This window comes from Tachypleus tridentatus, chromosome 12 (assembly GCF_004210375.1).
Source record: "Tachypleus tridentatus isolate NWPU-2018 chromosome 12, ASM421037v1, whole genome shotgun sequence".
NCBI classification, from domain to species: Eukaryota; Metazoa; Arthropoda; class Merostomata; order Xiphosura; family Limulidae; genus Tachypleus; species Tachypleus tridentatus.
The window spans coordinates 116,393,981-116,406,360 of record NC_134836.1 but is presented as its reverse complement, the minus strand read 5'-3'; the positions used below and the strand labels follow the sequence as shown (position 1 = coordinate 116,406,360).

General features: G+C 32.7%; 1 protein-coding gene across 1 annotated transcript in view; it reads right to left on the bottom strand.

Annotated features, from left to right (window-relative positions):
* Positions 1-8,360, bottom strand: part of LOC143235738 (uncharacterized) — a 61,416-nt gene extending 53,056 nt beyond the window's left edge. The window contains 5 exon segments of the mRNA XM_076473944.1: positions 1,473-1,591; positions 2,040-2,129; positions 4,639-4,745; positions 6,703-6,826; positions 8,234-8,360. Coding sequence (XP_076330059.1) covers positions 1,473-1,591; positions 2,040-2,129; positions 4,639-4,745; positions 6,703-6,752 — 366 coding nt within the window. The 5' untranslated portion in view covers positions 6,753-6,826; positions 8,234-8,360.
* Between the last annotated feature and the right edge of the window lie 4,020 nt (positions 8,361-12,380).

The window sequence follows — 12,380 nt, the reverse complement described above, 5'->3', positions numbered from 1 at the left end:
TGTGACCTACCTCTGAATTGTAATGTTTCTTCCATCTGCTGCCTTATGATGGTGGAAAACATGAATTGTTACATAAGGAAGACTTAGTGTTTTTACAATTCTATACTGGTAGTATCTGGTAGTAGTGCACCCAGTGCAGCTGTTTATGTGTATTTATAAACAAACGAAATTGATACATTTCTTTCATTTTTTCCTTGAATAAAGAGGTTTTAGTCAAAAGGAATTCATCTGGACATCTAAACTGTAGTTGAGGTTAGGCCTTATTATTCTCAGTTTTAGACCTAGATAAGAATTTACCTCACTAGATAAAGGAGGGTAATAGATATTAAAAGCTTATCAGCTCTATAACTATGAGAAATGTCACTAACATTAGTTTTCTTACTAAATATTTTTTCTGTTACAGTTACTGAAGAAAATCATTCTTATTAATTTTTTTTTTAATGTTTGATAACTTGTAAAAAATGTACACATTTTATAAACCTTAGTTGTTAAACCTTGATATGGTTGTGATTAAAAAAACTTCCCTTGAAGAGTTTCATAGTTATAATACAGACCAGTGTGTGTGAATTTGCAATATTAATATCAGAATCCAAACCCCACAGCCACACCACGTACTTAATCAGAGAATTCATTATTAAAAATAAGAATCCCTTGTACCAAATTTTAATAGCTTCTTCAACATATGTCGTTTGATACTTTGGACCAGACTGTAACCATCATATACAAGGTTCTTTGCTAGGTCAACGGTTTCCTTCTTGTGGAATATTTGTAAACAAGTATCTGACATCACAACTTGCCATGAACACAGAACCAAGAAATTTTCCCTAATCTGTTTAGAAAACTAAGCAGTCATGTACTGTATATTCTAATGAAGTTCTTTAATAAAGGGTTTGTGTAATTAACAATACCAGTAATGAATACGATAGGTCTTGTGCATATAATCGTTTTTGGAAGTCCATAAAGAATACCAGGATACGTGTGTAAGAGATATAAATCACTGTTAACAGGTTCATACATAATGTTCAATAACAAATCTTGTAAGCTGGAAGTAGGATCTTACTGAAATCCCAGGCACTTGGTAAAGATCCCACTTCCATTAAAATTTGTAGTAATGTAATGAACACATTCAATTACAGGCTAACCTTTAACTGCCTACTAAAGATTGCTTCTTTGGACTTTTATAAACATTAAGTTTCTCATAAAATAACAAGATCATCACATCAAATAAGAATCTACGACTTCTCAATAATATTTTATTAAAATACAGAGAGTGGGAAATAGTGCCAGATTCACAACCACCCTCCACAAAGAGTAGAGAGAACAACCTTATGGTATTTTAGTTTACAAGTTATAACACTGTAGGATAGTTTTCTACTGGTCAGTTAAAGTGATTTATTAAAACACGTATAGATTGAAGCTAACATTGCATAAAGAACAACTGGCTGGACATAAAGAACAATTGGCTGACTTACATTTTCAATCTCATAAAAAATTTTTGCTATGGTACTTGGAATAACTCCAGGTGTGCCCGGCTCTCCCATCATAGTGTATGTTTTCCCTGATGAAGTTTGACCGTACGCAAAAATAGTTCCTGAAAACAAACAAAAATCAAGTTAAAACATTTTGCATCCAAAAGTTGCAACTAACATTACAAACAATTAAGAACATACTAATTCTGTAATAACATGAACAATATTACAAATACGTGAGCATTAGAAAGTTGAAAAAGTTAAATTGTTAATTTAGTATGTTAATGCTGGAGTTGTGTGGTAAAGTTACAAAATATACAGTTTAAGTCTATCTAACAAATGTGTGTTAATTCCTCTAATAATAAATATGTACCATTCAAATGACCAGTAGAGACACCTGTTACTGGCAATTTAACTAACGTTCATTTTTACAATGAACATAGATTATGTTAAAATTACAAAAATACTTCATAAACCTACTATTTTAGCTGCACAATGCACTTCACATTTTTTCAAACATTTATCTATGATATCTTTTCTACAATCTGTCAACTTACAAGCAACACTCACCATTAAATCCTTGCATAACAGACTCAATAATTGGAGAACATATTTCCTGAAATATATCCATGTTTGTTTCGTTCATGTGAAACACTCGATCTGAAAAAGGAAAAAAATTTCAACAATACATAGAAAACCAATGATTGGTTAATTTAAAACATGATTTTTGTATAATGTGATAGTTTAAATACAAAAAAGTACAGCAGTCATACAGTTAAAAAAGTAATATTCTGAACAGTAAATGTTAGGATATACTAAAGATTCTATTTCATGCCTACAATCTATACAAGTTTTCTTTCACAAAATATTGTTTCATTAACAAATCAGAAACAAAAACATGTAAAGTGGTATTCAGGGTGAACATTTGTCTATATAATTTTTATTCAAAACTTCTATTTGTAAAATCCATTTTAACTTTGTCACCATTTCTTAAATTCCATTTAAGTAGGAACTATCAGGTTGTCTTTCATAGCTGTGTCAAGCCTTACTGATACTAATACCTTTTATTTCTCAATACTGTATTAAATCATGATTTTCTTGCTCTCTATCTATGAAACTACATTTTTCTTTAATTACCAAACATTTTGATGTGGTATTTCAAAGTGTTCTTTTATGAATAGGACCATTAATTTGATGCAATTGCTATAGTAATATTCACTCCACTCATAGTGAAAAAAGGAACAATCAATAGATTTTCCTTTTAGTGTGCAACTGATGGATGCAAGGTTACTATCCTGCGAGATAAACAAATGGTTTTTGTAGGATATACTCAACCACATTAATACAAGTTTTAAGACATTCAGAAAAGTTGTAACAAGATCTACCTTCTGCTGAAAGGTGGTGTTTTACGTGATTGTTCCTTGTGGAATTTTACACAACTATTTTAATTCTATATGCACCTCCTAAATGATACACAGGAGCAGAAGGTATTGATTCAATAATGCATACCATCAATTCATTCAAACAGTAAAATTTCCATTTCACTGTTATAGTGAATCCACTGTCTAAAAGTACAGGGTGCAATATTGTTGGAGTAAGAAAATATGTCACTTGCTTCAGGAAACTCCAATAAAAATAGCATCTTAAGTTAAACAAGAGATGAAATAAAAACTGTATAACCTGAGCACTTTTGAAAAGGTCCACCTTTCAAAAGCACTCAGGTTATACAGTTTTTATTTCATTTCTATCAAAACTTCTTGAACCTATGTATTTTTCTAACATCATTAAATTAAACAAGTTATTCTGATTCAAATAGCCAAAAAAAAGGCTTAAGTTTACATGAAGATGAGTTGACCACATAACAAAATATTTTTGTTAGTGTTTAAACAAAGAATTTCTTCCACAGTAATTTAATGAATACTTATGTATAATCTAGACATGTATCTTTAAAACCAGTGTGTCATTGATCTTCTGTTTACAAGTCAGTAAAATGACGAACATATGGTCACGCATCCTCTTAATCTTCAACATGCTACAAAATGAAATGATGGAAAACATCACATCCCTATCAATAGCTTTAGCCAAGACTTTGATCTACATTTAGGCCACTTTCTTTTATTTTGGTATTTTTAAGTTCAGGTAGTCATGAAGAGAACTCATGAAGTCCTGTGGTGGTGTACAACCTCGAGCTGCATTAGTTTTATCAAAAAGGTATTTCATTTATACTTACACTAAAAAGCACAAAAATGTTACATATCTAAGCAAGTTTTAAGAGCATTTTTACTTTGTAAAAAACAATGACAAACGTTTGGGCTAATTCACAATTTTTTTTTTATCAATTATAAACTTTTGTTAAAAAAACAGATACTGAAATTAGCTCTAAAATATAAATTTCATTAAAATATGCATGTCGTTTTTGAATTTCAAGAATTTTTTTGACATATTTCAAATAATGCAGATGTCTCTTTTTAAATTCCAGATAATCTGTTGTTAAATTCTTTACCCTAAATCATAAAAATTAAAAGTCCATAGAGCTAAACTTAACATTTCAGAAATGCAAGTGTTAGAAATAGAGTTATGAAGTGGTTCTAGTTATAAATTACCTTACTGTAATTAAATTAGTAATGTCTAACTTGTATCATTAAAAGACCCGAATAGTTGTCAAACTCTGTCTCATGAAAGGTCAGTGAGAACAATTATTATTAGTATTCTTTTTTTAAAAATAAATGGTAAATTCAAATATAAATATCTACAAGGTTTTAAACAATGAGTTGAATTCTTCGTACATATTTCAAAACTGGAAATTATAAGTAAACGTTTCACTTGCCTCATTCTCGTTGCTTTGGGGGTACTTAAAATCCACTTTCTTAAATTAATAACTTCATGTATCTAACCCTTACATTCACAAGACTCCAAACTTACATTTCTGTGCTTAGTTATCTACTCTGATGTAACCTAAGGATCTGAAGCTTGGTCCAAAAATAAAAAAAAAATTATTTTTTCAATTAACTTCAATAACTTTAAACCATACTACAAAATTTTCTACAACTACCCACACTCCTACAACCAATCATCTACCCACAGTCCTACTCTTATAGCCTTCAACAATGATGAAAAGTGATTGAAATGACTTCAAACTAGCAAATACATTGTATTAACTTTGTCTTACCAAATACATAGTGTACATTCTGTACAGAGTTTCCATCTTTATCTATTTGGAATATAGAATTTTTATTCTTCACTGCCCACTGAATATTTGAATTTTCTCTGTTCTCTCTATCAACAAAACAGAAATAAATGTTAAACAAAGTTCAAGAAAATTCATAATTACGTTTCTGTTACATTTTATAAATAATATTTAAATAAACGTAGAGGACTTCAGGAGAACTAGTAAAGGAGATACATAGGGGCTGTCATGTTACCGCAAAGAGGACAGACAACTATACTGGTTAAAAGATGGACACAGACAGCATTTAGTAATTCAGGCATTATAACTTTCCCATTTCTTATCTTGCTTTTCTTCATTTGAGATAGCTGCATTAACTGTTTAGCAAAAAATTGTCACTCAGGCTAAGACAAAAATTCAAGTAAGAATACCACATTATTAAACTTTGTTATGGAAATTTCATTTATTTATTTAACTAGAGTAAGATTTTAAGTTAAAAAAAACACGAAAGTATATGGACCAATTTTATGTCCTTTCATCCATTTGTAATGCACTTAATTTACATAACTGTGTTACATATGTGTACATATGGAAGGTTTTATTTAAATCACGTTAAGTTGAAATGTATTATCTGTAGTTCTGTTTTGTTATAAATTATCAGTAAACTATTTCCTGAAGAGTGGCCTATGAAATCACAAAACTGGTTGAAGAAATTAATGAAAAGGATACAGAATAGTTTGATATTCTAGTAGTTTTCTTATTTATACCTACAGAAGAACCTAACTGATGTTTTGGTAATATAAATCAACAGGTCTAACTTTATTAGATTCATTAATTACCAATGGACAATTATATCAGCATTATAAAACAATGGGCTTATTATAAATCAAAAGCACTATATTGAAACTAAAAATTTAAACTAATTTCCATTTGCAGTTCTCTGTCATCATAAAAAAAAAAAAGTCATAATGGATAACGTCTGTAGCCATAGCACCCAAATTTGTTGAAGATATTCCAACTATCATACAAGATCCAGATAGTATCAAACTAGCCAGTAACTAAGTAAAATCAATTAAGGGTCAGAAGTCCTCCAGCCCCCATCAACTGCTTCTCCTTTTTTCTGCCTGTAACCAGTAGTAGGAAGACAGTCACTCTTAATTTACATATATAAAGACAAAATGTGCATTTGTTCGCACTTTGACTCTTCTGAGCAAATTGGGCCAATTTCAATCAAAATTTCTGTGTGAACAGTATGAACCATTGTGAATGTCCTAAAAGGGTCAAAATTGAATTTAACCCCATTTTCCTTTTGTAAATTCTGTTGGCTAATTACCCTCAGTCTATTGGGTCATTACAAATTCATCCAAGCTAGCTGTTAACTTTCTCACAGGAACTATGTTTGTACTGTGAGTGAAACTGACATTTAACTGTTCAAACATAACATTATACAAGACTTCATTTGACAGGTGAAAACAGTTTCTATTGATTATAGGAAATACATAAAACATGAGTGAACTACTGAAGAATTATGAAAGAGGACATGACAAGGGTCCGATTTTTTCGTTCGACAGCTCTGTAATCAAACAAAGTTGAAGACTATAGTAAATGTGGTTTATCTGAGCAATAACATTTTATAAAGGGTAACTTAAAGTTTATTTTTGTACTTTTTTTTGAGGGGTGGCAAGATGCTAAGATAAAATGTGTCGCAGGTGTCACGCTAAGGAAATATCAGTTTTTTTTTAAATATTGCCTTGTAGAACTTAGAACTTATGTACTATTAAAATATAGATTATTAACTAATATTTTATACCATTCTAACTGGTAAAACATAAGCAAAAAGTAGTTCCATAAAGTTTAGAATTTAAGACACTAAAACATATCATGCAAATACCAGGGTGGATAGAGTTAAGTTGAAACATTGCAAAATGAAAATATCTTAAAGTTTTGTTATTTACACAAACAATGACAGCAACTGTTAAAGCAAATTATAATTTTTAATGAAAATCGTAACAATAAATGTAAAACAAGCAAATTAACTGACCACTCTTGTCAGAAAGAAAAGCTTACCGTTGTATGAGAGGGTGTACTCTGATTGCCACATGAATACAATCACTCATCTTGAAATTATCACAAAAACATCAACGTGAATAGAAATATTAGTTCAATGTAGGTTTGGTAAATGTACAATGTCCTGAAATACAGAAATAAAATCAGTGAAAGTTACAAATGTGCACTTTGGATATATGATTTATCTCTTCTTAATGAGGCTTCCCGACAAAAATCCTGTTGTACAATCATGGGTTTACTAACCTATATTCAACTAAGTTTACTTATTAGTTAATTATTAATTATAGTATGAGGATTGAGCAAATTTCTAAAAAAATTCAACTAAAACAATTACCTCTAGGCATAAACTTTCAATCTATCAATGAACCAAAATGTGGCATATAAACTTATTATCCTGGATTGAAATACCTACTTACAAAAAATTATTTGAAATAGCATGCAATAACTTTTAGTTATATATTAATTAATAAAATTTGTACAAATATCAGTAAGTACAATCCAAAAAACACAGATTTGTATATCTAATCTAATGTAAACTATATCAGTTTACATTTTAAAAACACTAACTTAAATACAGTGCTCTATATACTTCTACAATGATTCCTACACCTTAGTAAGTTAAACTAATCTTACAACGTGTGTCAAGTTATTTATTTAATTCTCAGCTTTACACCTTTTTAAAATATAACCCTTTATTTGTTTCATCCTCAGTTTAATATTGTAGTTTTACAGTTTTACTAAACTCTTGTACTTACATACCTTTATTACTTGACATACCATGTGTAGTCCCAGTTGTTATAGTTACTATAATACGTTCTAACATGATAACTGGGTTTGATTTACACACAAACTTCACAGAGAAACAAGTTATTTGTAATTTATATTATTTAAAATTTTGTTATTTCAATACTTTTATTGGAATATCTTCAGACTTACCACCCATACTTTACTTTTAGTTTTGTAGCAATACAAAGCAACACTTTTAATATTAAATAACAGAATATTCACTCACTCTCACCTGCAGTATTTCTTTGTAAATCATACATCAAAACAATATTACACTGACACTGGCAACATATCTACTACAAAGACATTTAAAAAAAGAATTGATTTTTGTTGTCCACTAAGTCAGGTCGGAATTTATATGTATTAGTTAGTGGAAACAAGCAAATTATACTTTATTATAATTAATACTGAATACTTTATTAATATTACATAACCAGCATATCTATCAACGTCAAAATTTTTCAAATTAAAACTGAAAGGATAAAATAAACTTCAAAATCCAGTAATCTGTTAAACTGTAACGGCTTAACTCTGAGATCTAAATTTTCAAAACTAATTTTAATTAAGCAACTATTCGTACGTTACCACAGTACTGTCCCTATCAGCAGTAACACTTAAGTTATGCAGTTTACAGTAAACGTTTTACAGCAGCGAACAAAAGTTTTGGTAAAACTGCATAACCATGTTATAACTAAAAAATAAAAATACACTTATAAATAAAGAAGTTTTATTCATATCACCTTACTTCATCAAAATGTTCTTTACATGGAGTCATAATTTCCATTTGATCAACACCAAATTTAGTTTTATTTTCAACGTTAGCCTAATACTAAACCGTGACAACTTATTTTAAATACCCGCCTGAATATCCCATTGGCTCAGAACAAGTTAACGCTACATCTCGTAAATCTGCAGTGCTATCTCGCAGACATAACGTTACTTTAATACAAAGAACGTTGATATTTTTTTAGTAAAAATTGCGGTTATTGTTAAAGTTGCATGTCTGAATTATCTCATATTAGAAACTTCGTGAAACAATAAACGATATATTGAGCCTTCTCGCTTAAGAAGTGTAATATAAGGTTATAAATTAACCCTTTTATTTAACTCTCTCAACTCTAATTTATTGTTAAAGTTTATTGTTAAGCTAATAAAGAATTTTATCGTAAAATACATTACAAGAAATTATAACATACGTCCATAAGTTTTAACAAAGACCTCTTTTTTTCCCATTAGGAGATATTTTGATGCTCTATCTTTACTAAATTCTATTGTTTTCAAGCTATGAGGTGAGAAAAAAAATGTTTAAGTATTAAAGATTAGTAATGAGACCCTAAAATTACCGTAACATGCATAAGATATATTATTCTTTCAGATAATTAAGTATTGTCTTAGGTTCGGCATGGCCAGGTGGGTTAAGGCGTTCGGCTGCTAATCTCAAAGTCAGGGGTTCGAATTTTCGTTGCACTAAATATGCTTGCCCTTTAAACTTGGCAGTAATTTTGGTTTTAAAGACCTCAGGGAGACCCCTAAGGCAAACCAGGGGCGCTCAGAAACTTTTGTTTCTCTTCAGCCCCAAACATGTGTAAGGTTGGACGTGTCATGAAGGAAGGAAGAACGAATTGACTGATGTATGACAGAATATAACAATAAAATATGAAAGTTGAAGGTTGAGGAGCGGGACAGCTGGACTGGTCGGCATTGGTCGGAAATCTTTTTGATCATGGGCAGGGAGACCATGGCTGCAGCAGGTCACACATTCTTCAGGGGACCGGTGACATAGAGGGAGACATGAATAGTGAGAGAGAGAGAGAAAGAAAGAAAGAGAGAGAGAGGGAGATAAAAAAAAGCGAGATAGAGAGAGAATAATACGTGGAGAGAGAAAGGAATGGGAGGGGTGGATAGAGGTAGGAGTAGAGACAGACGGTCCTTTCAGGGCCAGGGTGCCTAGGATCTATAAATCCAATGGCGAGAAATCGAGAAATTAAATGTGGGGGAAACCGAAGTACCCGAAGGAAACCACTTTCACTGGATGGGCGCCGAAAATAAAATACTCACCCAGTTCCCAAACTAGAATGTTAAAAAGAAACATTAATGACATGTAAATGGATAACACTATAATGTCTGTTCTAACATTAATTGTTAGTATTGGTCACTGTGGTTAGTGGTCCAGTTTAATGGTGAAGTGTACTTAGTCCAGGTATGAGGGGTATCTGCCATTCGGAATAATTGACGAATTTGGAGGTTTCCATCAGAAGCTTTAGAATAATAGCGTTTAGTGAGTTTGATGAATCAATCCTTAACTGGTAATAGTCGAGTTAGGGAGTTGAGGTATGTGGCGGGAGTGTAGTTGGGGAGGCGGTAAGCAATTTTAATGGTACGGTTTTGCAGGTTTTGTAATATTGAGTATTGTCTTTCAGTCATGTTACATGTGGCTGCATTACCATATTCGAACAGGGGTCTAATGAATGCTTTATATATTGTGATAATGGTTTTGGGAGAACAGCCTTTGTTGGGGCCGCTAATACGTTTCAGAAAGAAGATTCTATTACTTGCTCGGGTAGCGATTTTCTGGAAGTGTGGAGTCCAGGAAAGGTTATGAGTTAAGGTAAGGCCTAGAAAGATTATAGACTTTGTGAAAATAATGTCAGTTTTATTGAGGTTGAGTTTAATGTTTTTGAATTTTTTTCCTAAACTTGTTAACTTTTCTGTGGAAGACAGTAGCTTGTGATTTCGAGGGATTTAAGATGACACGCCATTTATTACATCATTGAGATACTGCATCAAGGGTTGCTTGAACTCGTGAGGCTGCAGTATGGGGGTTGCATGAGGTGCTCCAAATAGCGATATCGTCTGCATATTGAGAGATGAGGGTTGAGTTCAGTGAGGGAAAAGGTATGTCATTAACATATATATTGTAGAGTATTGGACTGAGTACAGAACCTTGGGGCACGCCTGCGTTAAAGAAGAACGGGTGTGTGATCGAGTTGTTTATCTTAACACTTGCCTTACGGTTGGTGAGAAAGCTGGATATCCAACGGACTAAAATATGTGGGATGCCGATGGTTAAAATTTTATGGCGTAGGCCATCATGCCAGAGAGTCAAATGCTTTTTGAACATCTAGAAAGGTGGCGACGGTTGTTTGTTTCCTGTTAAATCCTTTAAATATTGATTCTGTGAGACGAGCGAAGTGGTCAGTGGTTTGTCTGTTTTTCCTACCAGCGTTTTGATTTTCGTTGATTAGGTTGTTTGTCTCGAGATAGCAAGTGATGGATTGGTGATGGATTTTTCCATAAGTTTTCTTAGGGTGTTTAGAAGGCTAATCGGTCTGTAATTATTCGGATTAGAAAGATCTTTATCTTTTTTATGTATGACTTTAATTAAAGCGGATTTCCATAAGTTTGGGTAGTGTCCTGAAAACAGAGAAAGATTGAAGATTGAGACAAGGTGATTAAGGTTAATATCGGACAGGTTTTTAAGAACTTGGTTACTAATGCTGTCAGGTCCAGGGACTTTGTTTTTAATTTTTTTAAGGATAAGTTTGATTTCAGTCCCAGTTATGGGTCGAGTGTAATAAGAGTGGGAATGTTTATCTAGCTTAAGGTTAATGGGAAATCGGGGGGAGAACATAGCAGGGTTTGACTTCACAGTTTGGATAGTTCGGTGATAGTGGGATTGATCAAAGGATGAGATATCAGGGGTGACAAAGGTGTTTGTAAAGTATTGAGCAAATAGATTAGCTTTATTGAGGTCAGAGGTTAATAGTGTTTTATTGTTACCATGGTAACCGCATTAATGATACAGGTCCCACCGAGATGCTCGCCCTTTCAACCGTGGGAGCTTTAAATGTGACGGACAATCTCACTATTCGTCGGTAAAAAAGTAGCCCAAGAGTCGGCGGTGGGTAGTGATAACTAGCTGCCTTCCCTCTAGTTTTACACTGCTAAATTAGGGACGGCTAGCGCAGGTAGCCCTTTTGTAGCGTTGCGCGAAATTAAAAAACAAAACAAAACACACAAACAATCAAAACAAACCAAACTAATATATGTGTTAAAACGGCTTGTTAGGGTCGAGAAAATGTTTTACGCTCCTCTACGTAAAAAAATTTCTCAACCCAAACGAGCCTTTTTTACATATATATTTTTCTCTACAAGTGGGTTTTCTCGTCATCACTGAAACCAAAATAATATCTAGACACGAGTACTTTGGTTATAAGTATGTGTGGTTCAGTAAGATATAAAATGCCAAAAATGAAACATTAATGAATTAGTTAGTGCAGTGAGTGAGTCACTGAAATCAGTGATGCAAGGTTTATTAGGTCTCTTTCTACTGTTGAGTTGCTTAGTGAGTTATATGTTCATCAATCAAAGCTGAACAATCAAGTTTGAAGTATGTCTTGCAATTTATATTGAAAGATCGTATTTGAAGTTGGCCTACACTTAGTTGCAGGGTTCATGTTTAAAAGTCCATATATGAAATTAAGTATCTGTATTAAAGTAAGAAGGGGCGTAGATCCTGGGGGATGGGGGATATATCCCCCTTCATTTTAGGTGGGGGTATGGTGCATACAATCATCCTCCCTGGGAGGGGCGTACATTTTTTACACCCGATGGGGGGATGATTTTTGCAACCACTTATGTGGACTGCTCAATTTGCAAATTGGTAATCTCTGATTACTTGAACCTGAAAGCTGTAAACATGCAGTCACAGAGTAATCTTGTTGCCACGGTACTTGCATGTATACTTAGGCCTACTGACTGACTCGAAAATCACACTCGCGCTGGTGGGCTGCCAACTTTCTCGCTTTACTGCAGCGATCCATCGAGATCTACGCTCAGGATCCGTCGGAAAACGGTGAAATCTCTTTCCTGGATCTCGGTCTTGTCTGTTC